Source organism: Hyaena hyaena, unplaced genomic scaffold (assembly GCF_003009895.1).
Source record: "Hyaena hyaena isolate Hyena2069 unplaced genomic scaffold, ASM300989v1 scaffold_855, whole genome shotgun sequence".
NCBI lineage: Eukaryota > Metazoa > Chordata > Mammalia > Carnivora > Hyaenidae > Hyaena > Hyaena hyaena.
The window spans coordinates 812836-834026 of record NW_024081489.1 but is presented as its reverse complement, the minus strand read 5'-3'; the positions used below and the strand labels follow the sequence as shown (position 1 = coordinate 834026).

At 37.9% G+C, this 21191-nt stretch overlaps 1 protein-coding gene across 1 annotated transcript in view; it reads right to left on the bottom strand.

The window, feature by feature from the left end:
• Positions 1-842: 842 nt before the first annotated feature.
• LOC120222260 (contactin-associated protein-like 2) overlaps positions 843-21191 on the bottom strand; it is a 778685-nt gene continuing 758336 nt past the window's right edge. Inside the window, exons 14-15 of the mRNA XM_039220013.1 lie at positions 1847-1974; positions 843-1162 (exon numbers count right to left, since the gene is read on the bottom strand). Of these exons, the coding sequence (XP_039075944.1) occupies positions 843-1162; positions 1847-1974 (448 nt within the window). The remainder of the gene's footprint in view (positions 1163-1846; positions 1975-21191) is intronic.

Below are 21191 nucleotides of genomic sequence, written 5' to 3'. Positions count from 1 at the left end.
CATTTTGTTTTCCAATATTTTTTTCATGTACATTTCTCAAAATGTAGTTTGAACTTGTTTCTTATTTCTCAGAGTATCTGGTAAAGTGTTAGACATTTAGCAGACATGTCAGAAATTCTTGAAGACTGATTTATTGATTAAGGGAAACAAGCTAATATTAGCTATAAACTGTTAACACACTTCTACATATACTATGTAATGTGGCTGGAATCTTCTATTTAAGAATGGTACCAAAGGTTTGCAGAAGTGGGATTTTTATAACTATACCAAGTTAATCAATTCTTCATGGGGAACCCTTTCTTTAATTCATAGCTTGCTCCAGAATTAGCACTGGTAAATGAGAAATATTTTACCTTTATAGATTAATGAATAATCATGACACAATGAAACTGATTTTCATCAGACAGCACATGAGAACCTGCCTATTTTGTGAGTCATCCTATCGTGCACCCATCTCTCAAAATATTTAAAAAATGCATACTTACTATTATTTTATGAATATTAACAGCTGAAGTTAAATTTCTCACTGCATAGTCCTCCTAAGTCTGGCTCAACAAGTAAAGTCTTATTGCTCAATAAACGCATGATAAAGCTCTTTGTCCAGTCTCAGTTTTAAACTAAAGAGAGACATATCAGCACAAACTCGGTCTCTCTTTCGTATCAGGAACACTGCCTTGTTTAATTGCCAACAGCCCCCATGTAGTAAGTAGTAAACATTTAAGCATGCACCATTTCATTTCTTAGGACACCTCTTGGAGTCGATGCAATAATTTATTACATCGAGTGCGTCTAATTCTCCTCTGATTTATGGAAGTGGTAATAATATCCCATTGCACAGAATGCTATGCTACGAGGAATCCAGATCCAGGCACTAAAATCTTTATGGTTTCCCCAGGAGGAGTTGGGGCGCAGGTGGTATTCTCATTACCACAGTGAGAAAGTGGAGGGGTTTGCCTGAGGTCTCCTGGAAAGCCAGTTATGCGAGGAGCAGAATCTGGGTCTCCCGATGCCCAGCACGCAATCACAGAAAGCACAGAACTCTCGGGAGACTTGCTGAAACCACGGGCATAGACAAGAAGAGGGGAAACGACCCCCAGGACGTTCATTACAGAATCCCCATAGCAACCTGGCACTGTTTCCCTCCGACTCCACATAAAGCACACTGAAGGGTATCAAGCAACATAAAATCCTAATGGCGCCCTTCATTAGGCGAGATCATCACTCCAACTCCCTGACCTCCCACAGTCCAAGCCAGCAGCCCCAAGTTCCTCTCTGTGGTGCCGAATCCTGAGAGCAAGGCGTAGCCACATGAACAATCGTTGGCTTACAAGGGACTATCAAGCCCTGATGATGATGAAATTTGATAGCAATAATGTCAAACTTTATATGACCATAATCCAAGTTTACAATGATACATTAAGCCATAATGCTACTATTTATATCGCCATAAGCTGAGTTATGGCGATATAAATAGTCATGCTAATGGCATTAACAGCAGCACTCAGTGGAATCACAGCTGTTGACTGCCACTTGTATGCTATTAGCATTGCTATTTATATCACCATAAACTTAGGTAGTCAAACTTGTTACACATGAATATACAAGGAAGCTGGATATCCACACTGTATGCCCAAATCTAGGCTGCGGTACTGGGGACTTTATGGCTGCGCCTCTCCTGTATGTGTTAAGGTCTATCTAGCTCTCCATTTAGTTCTGCTCTCATTGTGCGACGCTTCTTGAGGAGTTACAGAAGAGCAAGCCTGTCTCTTGCCATCCTCTGATTTTCTGAGAAACACTATTTGAAACTGATAAGAAAGTGCAAGCCACAGCTTCTGGGCCAACTTACTGTCTCCTTGGCAGCGCAGGGGACCCACGCTCAGCTTGGCTTCGGAGCCTTGCCGGTCAGTATCTCCAACTACCACTTGGCTTACTGGCAGGTGATCTTTGTAGGATAAGAAGCCAGCGTCCTTCCTCCTGAATCACAGGGAAGAACAGAAAAGGATGAGGAGGCTAAGTTAGAAACATGTCTTTTCTGATAACGGTTTAAATTGTCTAATAATTGACTGCATTCCTATTAAATGCTCAGAGGGTCACTAAGTGGAACCATGGTTAAAGGATTGTTCTCTGCCTTCCATCAATTGGTCACACAACATATTACTCAGAAGCAACTGTGACATCATTACCTTCAGGAACAGAGAACTGACACCCCAATTTCCAGAGAGTCACAACCAATATGTTGTATCCTATTTTAGCGTGGGAGTGGACTACCACACTGCTTGAGAAACACACACCAAACGCTGAGCACGCATGCAGTTTGCTGTTGTCAGGAATCAGAAGCTCCATGAAATCAACCTGATTTCTTGGATAATAAAGGAGACAAAACTGTTAAAAAACAAACAAACAAAAACATTTTGTCTCCTTGATTGCTTTGAAGTAGTTCCTTAAGAGGCTTTCGTCCCTGCTGTGCATCAGCTAAATAACGGGACATTTTTTGTTCCTTCCTCTTTTTTCATTTATTTCAACAACCAAGTCTATATGAAGTTTCCAACACAGGGTAGGTGCTTATCAAGTGTCTATTTCCATCTATAATGAAGAGTAAAGATTCAAGCCCAGTTTGGTTTTTCTCTTAGATTTGTTTTCCTGCTTCCCCTATATTTATCTTGTTTTGGGTCTTCCAAGTGTACCCTGTACCCACCCTCCATAAAAGAAGAGGAGCACAGAAATCCAGAAGAGGTTCTTGGGGATGGGCCCAATGTGAGTTGGGCACAGACTTCCCCTTAGGAAGAAATCTCTGCCCCTTCTTCCTCTTTTCATGCTGCTGTGGCTGAGAAATGCCCTCATTTGGGGCCAGATAGGTGGGACGCACTGACCATTATAAAGTCATTCCACAAACTTACCCTTTTGTATGATTTTTTTGCATGTGTACAGTCTGAATGTAAATAACAATTTTTGAAACTGTATATACAACTGATAACAAAACTGATTTTTGGAGGACAGTAGAACGAGAGAAAGACAGTTCAATAATCTTGTTAAAAATTTGTCTTTCGTATATCTTAGCAAACAGTTCAGGGAATTGAGGGGAACCAACTTGGAAGCCTGTCTTTAAAATGCTATGCTGTTAGGGTGAGTCACTTATCTCTCTGACCTTCTGGAATGTCAGTGAACACACATTCCCTCAGGTGTCAGGGCGCACAGAAAGCCAGAAAGGGGTCACAGAATTCAGCCAGTGGGCTCCAAACAAGTGTATTTTACACTCCCTTAGTTTTTTCATTGCCCTTGAGTTTCCAAAATAAAGTTTTTTTAAAAAAAATTGTTTATCAAGTGCAAACTAGGATCATGCAGAAAAGCACTATGATGCTCATTGACATTGTATGTACTAATGACTCAGCCTCAAGTATCTCAACAGAATCTTCTGCAAACCCAACTCCTTTTACTAGAATTTCTATCAATTAAAATCACATTAGAGAGGGAACAGAGAGTTTGCCATTAAACTTGACATGTAGTGTTTCTTAAAGTAGCAATAAATAGAAACACCCTTTCACATACTGGGATTTGACTACCCACTAGGAAGGAAGCATATTCCTGTGGAATTTCAGGCTGATACTCTCCCCAAGTTCATTATCACTTCAAATTACATGACTCTAAATCAGGAGTCTGAAAGCTAAGTGCTGACAATCATTCATCTTGTTGCCTGTTCTCTTATGGGCCAGGAGCCAAGAATGATTTTTTACATTTTAAAGGATTGAAGAAAAAATCAAAAGCAATATCATATTTTGTGTTGTGGGAAACTTACATGAAATTCAAAGTCAGTGTCCATAAATAAAGTTTTACTGAAATACAGCCATAATTTTTCTGACATATGTTCTATGGTGCTACCACACTATAATGGCAGAGTTGAGTAGTTGTGACAGAGACCATATGGCCTCTGATGCCTAAAATATTTATTATCTGGCCCTTCATAGAAAACATTTGCCAACTCCTGCTCCTAAGCATCAGTATCATTTTTCTTTGGGAATTTATTGAGCAAATACTCCACTGACCATCATGGTGGACTATCCCACAACTTGTCTCCAGATTGAGTGTTGGGATACAGAAGAGACATGGAAATATCTCTGAGGTGGGAAAAGAAAGGTTGAAGACAAAATTTATTTAATCTAATAGTGAAAGATAATTTAAAATTTATTAATAATTAATGTTTTGATTGGCTGCACTATATGTCAGGCTGCCATGTAAGAGACATGTATCAGTACTTGGCATTAACCATATATATATACATATAGCTTTGTAATATAACTTGAAGTTGTATTATATATACTTCTTTGTCCATTCATCAGTTGATGGACACAACTTGGGCTGTTTCCATAATTGGGCTGTTATAGATAATACTACTATAAACATCAGGGTATATGTATCCCTTTGAATTAGTGTTGTTCTTGTATTCTTTGGGTAAACACCTAGTATTGCAATTGCTGGATCATTGAGTAGTTTTATTTTTAACTTCATGAGGAACCTCCATACTGTTTTCCAGAGCGGCCTACACCAGTGCGCATTCCCACCAGCAGTGCGGATTGCCTTTCTCCACATCCTTGACAACACCTGTCATTTCTTGTGTTTTTGATTTTAGTCATTCTGACAGGTATGAGGTGATATCTCATTGTAGTTTTGAATTATATTTCCCTGATGACCAGTGATGTTAAGCATCTTTTCATGTGTCTGTTGGCCATCTTTCTATCTTCTTTGGAAAAATGTCTACATATATCTTTTGGCCATTTAAAAAAAGTTTTTTAAATATTTATTTTTGAGAGAAAGAGAGAGAAGCAGAGAGAGAGAGGGAGACACAGAATCCGAAGCAGGCTCTAGGTTCCAAGCTATCAGCATACAGTTCAATGTGGGGCTCGAACCCATGAACTGTGAGATCATGACCTGAGCTGAAGTTGGACCCTTAACTGACTGAGTCACCCGGGTGCCCCATCTTTTGCCCATTTTTAATTGGATTATTCATTTCTGGGGTGTTGAGTTTTGTAAGTTCTTTATGTATTTTGGATACCAACCCTTTATCAGATACATCATTTGCAAATATCTTCTCCTATTCCACAGGTTGACTTTTAGTTTTGTTGATTGTTTCCCTTGCTGGGCAGAAGCTTTTTATTTTGAGGCAGTGTCAATAAATTTATTTTTGCTTTTGTTTCTCTGGCCTCAGGAGACATAGCTAGAGAACAGTTGCTACGGCTGATGTCTAAGAGATTATTGCCTGTGTTCCCCTCTAGGGTACTTATGATTTCAGGTCTCACATTTAGGTTCTTAATCCATTTTAAACTTATTTTTGTGTGTAGTATAAGCAAGTGGTCCGGTTGCATTCTTCTGCATGTGGCTGTCCAGTTTTCCCAACACCATAATTTGAATAGATGGTTTTTTCCCCATTACATATTCTTGCCTCTTTTGTCAAAGATTAGTTGACCATATAGTTGTGGGCTCATTTCTGGGTTTTCTCTTCTGTTCTATTGATCTATGTCTATTTTTGTGCCAGTACCATACTGTTTTAATGACTATAGCTTTGTAATATAACTTTTTGATGCATCCAGATTTGCTTTCCTGTTTTAAGACTGCTTTGGCTATTCTGGGTCTTTTGTGGTTCCATACAAATTTTAGGATTTTTTTTTAGCTCTGTGAAAAATGCTGGTTATATTTTGATAGAAATTGCATTAAATGCATATATTGGTTTGGATATTTATAGACATTTTGACAATATTTGATCTAACCCATGAGCATGGAATATCTTTCCATTTCTTTGTGTCATCTTCAGTTTTCTTTCATCAGTGTTTTATAGTTTTCAGAGTATAGGTCTTTCACTTCTTTGGTTAGGTTTATTCCCAGGTATCTCACTGGTTTTGGTGCAATTGTAAATGGGATCGATTCCTTAATTTCTCTTTCTGCTGCTTCACTATTGGTGTATAGAAATGCACCAGATTGCTGTATGTTAATTTTGTATCCTGAGACTTAACTGAATTTGTTTGTGGGTTTTAACAGTATTTGGATGGAGTCTTTTGGGTTTTCTTTATAGCTTTATAGAGTATCATGTCATCTGCAAAGAGTGAGAGTTTTACATCTTCATTACTAATTTGGGTTCCTTTTATTTCTTTTTGTTGTGTGATTGCTGTGGCTAGGACTTCCAATACTATATTGAATAAAAGGGGTGAATGAACATCCCAATCTTGTTCTTGACTATGATGGAAAAGCTCTCAATTCTTCCCCACTAAGGATGATATTAGCAGATGGCAGAGGGACCCATCAATACACCTATAAGACTTCTATCTTAGTACCTGTAGGGAAATTATTTAGCAAACAAAACAAGCCTTTATTGAAAGTGATGATCTTTACAGATGGAGGGCAATCTAATTTAGGGAGATATTCAGTAACTATTTATCATGTTAGCAGAATCTAATTACATCTGGCCATAATATTCTCTTATGATTGTTTGTATTTCTGTGGCATTTGTTATTTGTCCTCTCTCATTTGTGATATTTTTTATTTGGGTAGTTTCTATTTTCTTTTTGGTAAGTCTGGAGAGATGTTTATCAATTTAATTGTCTTTTTTAAAAGAACCAGCTCCTGACTCCATTGATCTATTCTATTGGTATTTTTTTTTTAGTTTCTGTATCATTTCTTTCTGCTCTAATCTGTATTATTCCTTCCTTCAGCTGGCTTTAGGCTTCATTTGTTGTTCCTTCTCTAGCTCCTTTATGTGGAGGTTATTTTATTTGAGATTTCTCTTGCTTTTTAAGGTAGGCCTATATTGCTATAAACTTCCCTCTGAGGACCATTTTTGCTGCATCCCAAAGGTTATGAACCATTGTGTTTTCATTTTCATTTGTGTCCATGTATTTTTTAATTCTTCTTTTATTTTTTGGTTGACCCATTCATTGTTTAGTAGCTTGTTATTTAACCTCCATGTATTTGTGGTCTTTCCTAATTTCTTCTTGGGGTTGACTTCCAGTTTCAGAGCGTGATGGTAGGAAAGGTGCATGGTATGATTTTGATCTTTTTGTATTTGTTGAGGCCTGATTTGTGACCTAATAGGCAAGCTATTCTGGAGAATGTCCCATGTGCACTTGAAAAGAATGTGTATTCTGCTGTTTTAGGAAGCACAACCCACTTTCAAAAAGACATTTATGTGAAAAGAAAATAAACTGAGATCTGGAGAGCGACCCATCCATACACCTATAAGACTTCTATCATAGTACCGGTATGAAAATTATTCAGCAAGTAAAACAAGTCTTTATTGAAAGTTATGATCTTTACAGATGGAGGTCAATCTAATTTAGGGAGATATTCAGTAACTATTTATCATGTTAGCACAATCTAATTACATCTGTTACTGGGCTTGTACATCAGAAAAATTCTATCATGCATTTCAAATAGGCTGTGAACTCAAACTCTTGCATAACATTTCCATCTTGTTATTAAGGTAAAACTTGATTCTATGGATTTTGCTTCTCTAACCTGGCCTTCCTACTATTTTGCTTCAGTGCTATTTTTCTGAGGAATTCTGTCTTACTCTGTTGGCTGTTCTTCCCTTGCATTCTTTTCTTATCCTGCTGAGAAAGCAAACAAGACTCTAGACCATTTGCCCTTAGCTCAGTAAAAAAAAAAAAAAAAAAAAAAAAAAAATAGAAAAAAGAAACTCTAAAGAAGAACAGACATCCCAAACTTTTGCAATTGTGAACCTGATTTTCTTCTGGATGATACAGAAGTTACCACACTATGAATCTATCCTATAATTTCAGCAGAGAAGAATGACTTCTCCTTTGTTAAGTTTTAAAAGTACTTGTCTACTCTAAACAACAATAATGTAACAACAACCAGAATTACAGTCAGTGAGCTTTGTGCATTTCCATCACAGCATCATCTAAGTTAGAAATTTCTGGAAGAATCCAGGAAAATCAAAGTTTTAGTTATAGAGGATGTCTCAAAAAGAGATGCAGAAATGGGAAATAAAAAATATTAGGGTTATTAATCACTAGAGAAATGCCATTAAGACTACACATTCTTCCCACCCAAACAGCTATAATAATAAAATAAAAAGACAGGTAATAACAAGTGTTGACAAAGACTGGAAGACACTGGAATCATCATATATTGCCAGTAGGGTTATAAAGTGGTACAGTGGCTTTTGAAAACAGTTTGGTAGTTTCTTATAAGCTAAGCATAGATTTCTCATATGCCAATGATTCCATTCCTGGACATCTATGTGAGAGAAATGAAAGCATATGGCTACACAAGGACTTTTATGTAGATGTTCATAACAGCTTTAGTCACAATGGCCTCAAAGTGAAAACAATTCAAATGTCTATCAACTAGTGGATGGATAAACAAAGTGTAGTATATCCACACAATGGAACATTATTCAGCAATAAAAGAAATGAAATGTGCAAAATGAATAAACCTCAAAAACATCATACTAAGTGCAATAAGTCAGACACAACAGACCACACATTTTATAATTTCACTTATATGAATTATCCAGAAAAGGCAAATCCAGAGAGACAGAAACTACATTAATGTGTGCATGGGGATGAGGATAAAATAAGGAAAACATAAATCTTACAGGGGTAATGAAAATGTCCTAAATCTGGACTGAGATGATTTTTTGCACAGCTCTGTGGACTTAATAAATTCCTTGAATTATATAATTAAAATGGATAAATGCTAGGGTATATAAATCATATTACAATAGTCTTTAAAAAAAGATTATAGATGTGAATACCAGCTTTCAATGGGGAAGACACTGCCTTTCTACACATCTCACAGGAAGAGCTGGTACGTGGAATTATGAAATGATATAACCCTGGTTTTGTGACTATGTACCTGGAACTACAGAATCTCTACTGACTCCTTCTTTTAGGGGCCTTACTGTGTATCAACATTTACATATTCCACTAAGCTTACTTCCTAAATAGGATCTCAGAACACCCCTTCCCAGAACATCTTCATTCAAACTGTTCTATTCTCACCCTTGACTTCAATTAGCATTCTTTAATAGCTGAGATTTTAAAATGGCACAGAACATTCTACAATTTTACCCATGTTTGAGTCTCGTTTTCCTTCCTTCTTCAGAATTTGTACCCTTTACCCCAGCCTGAGATGCCTGTCACTTTGCCAAACTATCTTTTTTAAAATAGGAACTGTACTTCATTCATCAAAAACCAAACATCCTTGGTTTTCCAAGATAGAACTAACACCAATGTTCTGTTCAGCTGTCACCATTTGCAGTTGAGATACCCTGTAAATGCCAATACTTTTTAGCATATGTTCATCTCAAGAACTGTTTCTAAACAATTTCTAGTCTTTTGTGTGACTTTTGGCTCAAAAAAATATGTTCACATTATCTATGAGTCTTTGTATCTTTCTATCCCTTCTGCCTCCTAATAGCTATCACCAGACATGTATTTTTTTCATAGTAAGTACCAGAAAAAGTAGGTCAAAAGGTAAAATTCTATCAGAATTTTCCTGAGTTTTCCTGGGAACATAATATTCTATGCATAAGTTCTACGAAAAGTGTTAGATTCAGGAGTAGTCATTTTTACTAAAAATCTTTGCATTCTTATTCTTTCCATCTCTTGATCAAAAATCACATAAATAACTTACATTTGTATAGTTTTAAATTATTTAGTTGTTTTCCCATGGATGCTCTCATTTAATTAATCTTTGCAATGTTGGAAGTGCAAGGAAATAGGGAGATACATACAGTTGAACCTGACAAATTTTGATTTCCAAATAACTATTCAGAACACATCTAGTATACAAAGCGACTACCCAAGAATGAGATGCTTCTTAAAGGTATCATTCTAAATTCTACCTAATTGTTTACTAGTTCATACCTAATGTACATAAGAGATGTGGGAAACCTATAAACTTAAGTGAAGGCTAGTTCTAGATAGAATACTTTTTTGAAGTTAAATGAGAATTTTCATATTTTATCTTTTCTTTTTGTCATCAACTCCATCTTTGGACATCTTCTCTGCCTGGGGATGCACCCCACTGTCCTTCCCTCAAAAGGAAATCAGTGCTCTCATTCTTCCTCTGTCCTGGCCCCTATTAAAACCTGCTTTCAGCAATAATGTAACAAATGATTGTTTCCATCCATTTTTAACAGAAGCCATGCCTGAATGAGACAAAGGGCTATTCCCAGAAACCAACTCTCTATGAATTGTGGAGGCTGGATTGGAGAGAAGAAGGAATTGAAATGACGAGGTGGAGGTGAATGCATGTTTTCAGAAGGGCAGCCCTACTGTCACCATGGAGCAAGTTTGCCAGTTCCTTTGAACCAGAAGTCAGTGCCTTTGTTCATGGAACACACAGGGGCTATCTCAGCATGGCTGGATCATGAGAAGCTGAAATAAACAACAGAACAGTCTGATACACAGTAAAATAGAACTTTTAAAATACTTCTAACGTTGTCCTCAGCCACTATTGACTATTGAGTTTCCTCAATGGATGAAAGGTAGCGTTCTCTACAAAGCAATTAGAGTAATTAAGAAAACAACCATTACAATTAGATCTTTAGAATCCATGTCTATGTCCCCTATGAAATGAAAGTAATTACAGATTCAATTACTTCTTTTCAGTGGGAATAGCTTAGGCCTTTTATAAATGCAAGACAATTATCTCTTCAGTTTAGAATCTCTAAGAAAACCCTTAGTAACCATTTCAGGATTCTATGCAAAATGTTCTTCTCTGATTTTCCTTCTGGAATGCAAATTCCTTGAGGCCATATATATTGTCTCATGTAACTTTATAAACCAAATACTAGTAGACACCCCGAAGTGCTCGCTCCATATGTTTCATGATGGAATAAATACATGAATAAACATAGAAGTTAACTAGGCACAATCCTAAAATAGTAATTAGTATGTGCTTACTAACAATGGTGAAAGATGAGAAATAAAACTCTTTTCATAACGGGAGTGTCTGGAATGCTCTTGAAACACTTTTGTTATTCCTTTCCTCTAATTGAGGTTTTGTTTTTTCTTTCGAAAGTAGTATTCAATTCAAAGCCTCATATATAATTAATATAGTGGAAAGAATTAGATCTTAAAGACTGTAGTACTAATTCAACTCTTTTATATAAAAAGTAAGTTGTTAAAGTCATCTGAGCTGTTGTTTCTTTATAAAGATAGGTTATGATATATCTTGGTTCTGAAAGGTATCAGAGCATGCAACTCCAAAATATGGCCCTTTGGCACTTAGATTATTTTGAACTAAAGACCACTGAGATTAGTAGGAACAAGAAAAGCTCTAAAAAGGGCACAAATTTTCCTTTTGTAAAGGAAATTTCCATTTGCAGAGAGGTCTCCCTCTCCTGTACCTAAAAGAAGGACTCTCAAAAGTTCTTTTCAATAGAGAAGAACCTTCAGAACAAATCTCGTTAAATAACTCTTGCTTATCATACTTGCCTGGCCCCTTTGCATGCCTTGCCTCCCACCCAGTAGCCAAAGTCCCCTTGTCCTTTGACTTAAGATGGTATCCAAGTTCAAGTTCTAGCCATCTTTGTGGGTTATTTGTCACTGAGTGCTCCCATATGAATATGCATCATGCACATGTTCCTAAACTTCTCTTTATTTTTCTCTTGCTAATCTGTCTCTGGCCAGTGTCATTTAGAAGACCCCAACTGGACAACCTATGATAAGTAGAGGGACATATTTTGTTCCTCCTCTGTAGTTATCTGATACCACTTAACATTTGCTTGTTTGTTTTGTAATTCTAGAGCAACAAGTAATAATCGTTTGAACAAATTTGGCTGACTTAAATGTGTGGCATAAAATGTAATAAATGTGGGTCTGTTTTTCAAGGGGTGAGGTCATTGGTAGCCTTTGAGGGTGGGACTCCGTGGGAAACTCTGTAGTTTCCCCAGAAACTATCAATAGAGTATCCAGCTGATGCTTGGGGAGCTCTAATTATCATCCTTATTTTTCAGATGAGGTAGCAGATGTGGAATACAACCATGCCTAGTCTCAGGTATATGACTAATTAGCGGCTGAACTAGGAAAAACTGATCAATCTCCACCACTTCAGAATTTAACATATGTTTTACATTTTTACATGTATGTATGTTGACATGTTTACAGTTCTCAAATTCTGCTGAAATAATTTCAATTGTTTTTCTATAAATGAAATGAAGATCTATGTTTTTATCACATAGGAAAACTGTCTCACCGATCAGGGACTAGTTTGGACTGTTTACTTTGTCTACCTACACTTATATTTCCCCTAAGCAAGGGTTCCTTGTGTTTTTGAAAACTGTGCCGAACATTGTGTAATGATTACATGATTATCAAGGAGGGAGCACTTCCTGTGTAGTCCACTTACATTTCCATGTATTTTCATCTCTAGCAGTTAATGGTCAGCTCCCGGCATCTCAAAAGTAGTCAGCGGGAAAGCCTTTGCTTGTACAAGCCTCATAGATCTTTAAAACTTAGGGTGAATATTCTGGGGTCCCTCAGTGTTCCTGAAGTTTATTGGTAACTGACAGACAAATGCAGAAATCAGGATGGCACTTGTATTGAACCACTGATGTCCCCTTCTGCTTCTGTGTGATCATCTATAATCTTGCTCCCAGCTTGAGGGCCCTGGAGTGGGTTCCTTTCAAGATTTTGCATGGCTGGCTTCATCCCTTAGGTTCTCTGGCCTACAATGCATTGGGAACTCTGAAGGAGGAGGCTATTGACAACATGTCCATGTCCTCTCCCCTTGAAACCAGGCAGGGGGTCCTCCAGGCTGATGTAAGTCAATGTCATCCTTTTTAATTCCAGCAGACATGGGGCAAGCTCTCTGATTCAAAACCCTGAAGTTCCCCCTTCCCATTCTCATAATGGTGGTAATGGTTAGGGGCAGATAGAATATGCTAAGCACTCTGCAAATAAATTTTTCCCACTGGCCCCTTAGGCTTCTCCAGGAATTTTCAAGCTTCTATCACCTGAGGTAGCTAACTGGGTAATGCTGGTAGAGTTGCACCCAGAGCTAGAATGTGGGGGTCCCCTTAGCCTAGTTCACAGCCTTATAACTAGCACTGAAAATCCAAGACAACAGAAGAAACCTAATTTTTGACCCCTTCTTTGGGTATGAAAAAATTTCTAAGCGTGGCTAATTTTTATAACATCAGATTTTCATCTTATTATGTGTGTGAAGTATTCCCTCACTGTTCCCACACATCTTCACAATCATGAAAAACAATAATCAGACTCTCTACTCCCTAAATTTTTACTTAAATAGATTGATCTTTGCAAAAGAGCATTAGTTCTGATGAATTTGGCCTCAGAAGAAAGTTCAATATATCCTGAATTTTTATTTTATGGATTTTCCCATCCTTTTTAAGAGGTACTGTTTTTCATGATATAAGCATTCCCCCCCCCTCCTTTTTTAACTAAGAAGCACTGCTTTTTCTTCCTGTTGCTATTTCTAAAGCCCCCTTCAAGTAACACAAATCCATAGAAATGACTCTTGTATTGATTCTACCACAATCTTTTCTCGGCAAACATCACATCATTTTTGACACACCTTGTCATTCCCACTTCATCTCAGCAGGTCATTTTGTTCCCTTAGTGGACATCAAAGATTGTTTGAAGGTGGAAGACATTTTCTTTACCTGTCTCTGAACTCTGGGGGGCCCTTAAGATGATGAATAAATTTTTTTATGTTATCAATATCTTGAAGATGCTGTGAAATGTAACATGTGAGGAAGGCCGCAGTTACAGTAATGAGAAACATTTACTCCTTAGGATCAGATGGCCCAAATAAAAATGAAATTCTGAAACAACTCTCAGTAACCACGACTAACGGAGGCAGAAGGCAGTCATGGGAGGAAGTTTAAGAATGTGATCAATCTCAAGCATGAGGGAAGAAGGATGACCCAAGGAAACTGAAAATAAATGATCTAAAATTCAGGAGGGAGCCAAAAGAATTATGTGTAAAGAAAGCAAGGGAAAATAGAACTTCAGGGATAAAAAAGCAGTTGATTATCTTAAATCTTACAAAAAAATGTCTAGTGTTAAAAATGTGTACATTGTGTATATCAATATGGAGCTCACTGGTGGACACATCTCAAAGACTTCCAATAGAGTAATGGAGAAAAATGTCAATGATTGATCATCAAGTGGGAAATGAGAGAGGAGAGACCAACGGTAAACTTGTTTTCTTAATTTTTTACACATTTATTTATTTTTGAGGGAGAGGAGAGACAGAGCATGAGCAGAGGAAGCGCAGAGAAAGATGGAGACACAGAATCAGAAGCAGGCTCCAGGCTCTGAGCTGTCAGCACAGAGCCTGACGCGGTGCTTGAACCCATGGACTGTGAGATCGTGACCTGAGCCGAAGTCGGACGCTTAACCAACTGAGTCACCCAGGCATCCCTAACCATAAACTTCTTTTAAAGTTGGGATAAGAAATGAAATATGGAAGAAGTGATAGAATAAAGGCTAGAGGAGTTTGAGATTTTTGTTTATAGCCTGGGAGTTGAATCAGTTAATTATGGTTTATCATGTATGTCTATAATCAGTTTGCCCACATTATTATCCAAACTTGGAAGCAAAACTCATGAATGTCTCTTGTATGTATACAAATAGTATGTAGATAGCATATAGCTTTGTCCAGAGAATGACTTAAAGTGGCATAGAATTAGGACATTCTGACCATTGCTGGGGAAATAGAAAGAGCAAGTTAAGCATCCTCTTATTCAGATCCAGTGAGCAAAGAGTTCCCGGGCCTCTTTCCTCAAATCATAACTGATGAAGTGAGATATACATGGCCTCTGAAATATGCTAGCCTTTATATTTTGGGAAATGATTCTTGGGACTGAACTCGTGGAAAAAATGGCTGAAGGAAGCACTAACTAGATAATTTCACAGTGAGGTTCTGAGCTCTGTGGTTAACTCTAGCCAGCTAGGTCTTTGATATTTATTGGGCTTGGAGAAAAACAGAAATTCAGTAACCCTCTCAGGGACATTCTCAAACTTCAGTTAATTAGATTTTAATAAACAAGGTCATCTCTATTGGCAAGCTTACTTTGTAATTTAGAGGGAGAACCACTTATGATGCAGTCCAACTTACACAAATTAAAAGGCATATAAATCCTCCCCTTAGAAGAAAGGCCATAAATACCCATCGCTATTAATTGAGGGATAGCAAATACCATCAAAGAGAGGAGTGAGTGGCCTGAAGTTGCAGGACTATGCACATCTTAAACAATGCAAACTCAATTTAGCAGCAGTTTTATGGAGAGAATAAAACATGTGAGTGTCCTGTTTGTGTGAATCCATTTTGTTCTTGTGAGGATCCAGAAGGAAAAACTGCCATGCTCTTTGGATAGGGCAGAGCATCCAGTTGCAAATAATCTGAAAATGAAACAGGGAAGGGATATGGACCATGCCTGGGAGGATTCAGGCACTTTTTTCCTGGAGATGCCCAACATTATGAAGACTTATTCTTACTTGACTTAAAGGTTGTTGTGGGGGGCTTCAACAACAGGCATTTATTTCCCTACAGTTCTGGAGCCTGGAAGTCTCGATCAAAGTGCCAGGAGAGTCATTAGGTAAGGCACCTCTCCTTGGCCCACAGACAGCCACCATTTCACTATGTGCCCACGTGGCCTTTACTATGTGCACACACAGAGAGGGAGCTAGGTCTGTGTCTCTTCCTTTTCTTATAAGAACTCCCAACGTACTGGACTAGGGCTCCACCATTATGACCTCATTTCATCTTAATTATCTCCTTAAAGGCCTCTACCTCCAAAGAATAGTCACATTGGGGGTTAGGACTTTAACATGACTTTTGGCGGGAGATGACATAATTCACAATTAAGTCCATACAGTTATATATAACTTTTTATGTTGAGTTTTGGGAAACATTATTTCTGGGAGAGGATAGTCAGTCTTCTGCGGGGTGGGGGGGGGGGAGAAACTTATTTGATCCCCCAAGTGTGGGAAATGCTATGTATATTCTATATTTCACTCTTCAAAATACCAAAGAGTATAACAAAGTCGATGACAATCTCTACAGTGAGTTAAACATATTTAACTTTAACCCAGTATCCTGGAAAAGGGACTTTTTTTCCCAGCACACATATGAGACATAATGTTGTGCATTGTATCATTTCTGTGAAGCATGGTTTCTGTCTTTCTATGGTTTTTCAAATGCAGCTTTAGTGGTAGATCATTTGCAGAGCTTAATAGAGGAGATTAAGAGACAGACAAGTACAGAATATTGTTGAGTACTTAACATCTTAATTGTTGATGCTGTGTCTGCTGTTATACACTTGTTCCCATTATATAAAGATACATATGTCTGAATCATCTCGTATAGACATCTCTTGAGCTTCTATAATAGGGCACATTAAGTTAATTTTCCTTCCATGAGGGGAAAAAAGAGAGAGAAGCTACTCAACCCCGATATCCAGATATAAGTTTTGATGTATTAGTGGAATAAGACACAGCAATGAAATATACTGACCCATAGCTATCCCCCTCAAAACAAAACAAAACAGTAAATCTCAAAAACAGAACATTGAGAAAAAATGTTAAACAGAAGAACACATGCTGAATGATTCCATTTTAAAGACAGCCAAAAACAGGCAAAAATAACTTACAGTAATAGAAATCAGAACAGTCAACTTTGCAGGGATTGTCTAGGAGAGGGTACAGAAGGGAGCTAGGGAGCTATGTTCTCTAGATCTGGGCAACAATTTCATGAGTATAACAATACAAAAAACAATGGAGTTGGATGTTTAAGATCTGCACACTTCACACTATGAAAGTTATAGCTCAAGAGGGAGAAAGCACTGGTGGTTCATATTGTTTTCTAGGACAAAGTTCAAGTTCCCAAGCTTGGTCTCTTTCCAGCGTGAGCCCGTTTCAATATTCCAAAAGCTCTGAGGGTTCGAGGCAGACAGAGTATAACATGGCATTCACTCCTTACCTTTGTCACCTGATCTATTTATTATTATCCAATTTTGTTGACTTTCATACTTCCTCTGCAGGTGTTTCCTTTTCTGGAATGTCCTTCCTATTTTACCTGTCTGTCACAATTCCACTCATTTTTTAGCCTTTTCCAGTTGTCCTCTCTTCTGTGAAACTTTCCCTGGTCCTTCCAAACTGAATTAATTGCTTCTTCCTTTGGACTCTAATTGATTTATGTGGACAATATAGTTCTGGTTGACATAGATTAGGAGTTTTCTGAGACTTCCCTGGATTCATCTTTTTTTTCTCTTCATCTCCATAGCGCTATAGATCTTCATTTTTGGATTAGGATATGGGCCAATAAAAATATCACTCAAATGATACAGTAGGTTTAATAATTCTTGTCTTTCTTACTTCAGTGTGACGTCCTTTCCTTGAATAAAGATTATGTCTTACTCATTTTTGTAGCTGCAGAACTTGACCTTGATATTGCAGTGACAATCATATCTGTATTATAAGTAAATTTCACCTTCTCAAAAGCAGATAATTTGCACTGTGAATTAACCGTGGTATATTTTACTGTCACATTTTGTTGATGTAATCAAGTGATCAGTAGGAAAGATTTTGATAGCACCATTTACAACGTCCATATTTTTCCTGGGCAGGATGTATTCTGCTTAAGTAAATAGAGTCTTCTGTACAAGTCAGGCATGTTATCTAACCTAAGTCTCAGTTTTCTCATCTGTTAAAATTTTTTTGGGCAGGTGAAATTTAAATCAGTTAACATACAGTCAATTACATAGCACCACACCTACCACGAAGAAAGTATTCACTAAATTTTAGGTTAAACTATGTGAAATTCAACTGCGTTTGACATACAAAAATGGCAGCTTCATATGGTTCACTTTGATGTTAACTATTATTAAAATCATTATCACTCCCCTTTCACCACTGTCCAAAAAATGGTTCAAAATTATTTCCTTAAAATTTTTTTTTGTTAATACTTATTCATTTTTGAGAGGGACAGAGATATAGAGCATGAGTGGTGAGGGGCAGAGAGAGAGGGAGGCAGAATCTGAAGCAGGCTCTAGGCTCTGAGCTGTCAGCACAGAGCTTGACATGGGGCTTGAACTCACAAGCCTTGAGATCATGACCTGAGCTGAAGTTGGATGCTTAATTGACTGAGCCACCTAGGTGTCGCAAAATCATTTCCTTTTTAATTTTTAACATGACTACAACACAAACTCAACATGTGTATAAAGAAGGCTAATTCTGTTTTAGGTTCATGTCTTCCCTCAGGTCAATTAGGGATGACCCCTGTCTATTGCAGGAAAGAGTTCATGAGGAAAGAGACAACTTGCCTAGTTTCTAGCTCTGCCTGTGAGACTGGCTGTCTCCAGGATGGCTTCACTGGCCTTCCATACAATGCCCAAAGCCTATCAACAAATACTCTAACTCAAGGGCACACATTCTAACTAGATCCAACTATGAATTCCTTTAGACACTGTATCCATAAGCTGACTTGAAAAAGGGCTCATGGATTACCCTGTTAAAATTTTGAGGCAGAATTTGCTTCTTAGTCATTCAACAAATATTAGTTGAGAGCCCACTAGCTTCCAGACTCTCCCATTGGTCTGGTGGGAAAGGTGAAAATTAATTGTACTGTATCAGTCGTAGCTGCAGTCTTCAAGGAGCCTATGGCTTATGAAGCTGCTCGGGTCTTACTTGTTTTTTCCGTAACTAAAGATAATTACGTTAATACAATATTCCTCCATCAGAGCATATCAGGAATCTGTTTTGTTTCTTTTTATTAATTTTTTGTTGCCTTCTCCTATTCTTTCCTTCTTAATGTTCCATTCCTATGGTTTTTTAGAATATGATTTACGTCTTTTAAATAATTTCAATCCCCTAATTTAGTTCTTTTAATTAAGTCCATAGGCACTTAAATAGTTATAAGCATTCTTTAGGGAATTGTGCACTTTAATTATAATTAGATAATGAATATTCGATTAGTGAGATTCTGAAATAAAAATTATCGTGCCAGTGAGTAAAATGCACAATATCTAGAATCTTTTATTACAGAATTACGAATGAGAATCATCTACTAGGAATAACTAATTTGTTCAAGCTGGTTGAAGCAAGTGCATGTGAAAGTAAATGTTTTACTATTACCTGATAGGAAAGTTCTCCCTTTATTTAATATCTTTTATTGGAAGGCTGTAGAACACATTACTAATAAAGCCATTCCTGGGTACAGCAACCCTCTGAGGAGGCAGACACTGGGGCACAGTTCACAGATCCCAGTGTTTAAAATGCCAACCGGTGGTGTCAGGTGGGGTGGTCTCTTCTCCAAGTGTACCTTTTCATCATCTGGTGCATTGATACTCTGTGGATCTGTTAAGTGACCACACTAGCTCATCTCAAATGGGCATATGAGAGGTACCCCTCTGACTTCTCCAGGGAATATCAAATGTCTTTGGTCCAGAAAATAAAATAGATCAAAAGGAAGCATAACCATTTAGAAGGAGGTAGGAGAGACAGAGAGAGAGAGAGAGAGAGAGAGAGAGAGAGAGAGATAGAGAGAGAGAGAGAGAGAAATGGATCTTTTCAGTATATTCCAGGGATAGAAAGAGACAATGTTGAGACAGACAGGAAAGAGAAGTTTTAGTACAGGGAATATCAATGAACTGATAGAAAGAAAATGCAGACTTCTCAAGGAGCTGGGTAGAAGATCTCTGGTATGAATCGGTTGGATTTGAGAAGGAGACAGAGATATGTGGAATCAAAAGATGCTTGATTCAGAAGGCTTCTTACAAAAAGGGGATGCATTGGATTTCTGTAATCTAGGTGCAGTTACCTCCCTGCATATAATTTGTGTTCTTAGTTAGCCTCACCAACTATGTTTTTTGTTGTACTCAAGAATTACCTGTTATAAGCTTCTGCTTATAACCATGGTTTATAGGAAAAAAGGAAAAGGCTTATATCTAGGGCTCCAAAAATAAGAAAGGGAGAGCCTAATGTACTTGGAGAAAGCATCTTTGACACAGAGATAGCCCCTGGGCACCACAGGAAAGCCTCACCACCCCTGGCTCCTCTCTTCTGGGCTCAGGATGGTTGACTCATCCTGTTTTATAATTTACTTGGGATAGGAAATAATATGCCAGTTGATGCTGGTCAAATGCTTCCTATTAGCTTCACTATTACACAATCATTTCCCTTGTCTGTCTGGAATATTCTCACAGTTAGCAGGCTAATTTCTGGCAATCCAAAGTTAGACAGGTGTTTTCATCAAACAGAGCTGAACCTTTAATAATACCATGCCTGGAAGCCAGGTCTATCTCACTGGCTAATCATGGTGCCATGGATCAGGATTCTTTGCCATTTGCTGCTTCAGATTTTGCCAGTGGTGGCAGAAAGTACCTTCCTATAACCCTGATTTGTCCTACTCATTCATTAGTTACACATGCAGACAAACACATTCCATCAGGTCATTCATTTGCTTCTCCCATCCCTCAGTAAACACCGGTTATTATTTTCCCTTACCCAAGCAGGGACATTATATTATAACATCTGTGAGGATCCCCGTTTAAGAGCCTAAACTGTAATCACAGCACATGCCTCTGTGGGCTTATCATGGGAAGAGTGGGCTAATGAGTGGCTTGTCAAAGTGGTATTTGCATGAAGCCTTCTGAGCCTAAAGGCGGAAGAGAAATGGAGGACTAAGCTGGGCACTAAATAGTGGACTGGGCTTTGGGAAAGGAGTGATTTTTGAATAGAATGAGGTGACACTCAAGTTTCAAGTTACCACCATGAAGGATGCAATGAAAAACCCACGTGTGTGTGTGTGTGTGTGTGTGTGTGTGTGTGTGACCGTTTCACTTCTTTCTTTTTTTCTTTGACTATCTTCTTTCTCAAGATTGTTTTTGCCATTTGGAGTCTTTTGTGGTTCCATATGAATTTTAGGAATTTCTTTGCTCTTTCTGTGAGAAATGCCAATGGCTCCTTCCTGACATCAGCTTATTCAGAGGATGCAGGAATACATATAAATAGGGCATACCAGTAGGGGAGAGAATAAGGAATATTATCTTCATAGGAGGTTAGGGGCTGTTCCCAGGCATCCAAGTCGTTAGTTCAAGTGCAATAGGACAAGAAATGTCAAGTGGCTGTTGGAGCTACTTTGGCTCGGAAGCTGCATGATGCACAGAAGTGACTATCTCTTACAAGAGTCCAATGGACATAGCTCCC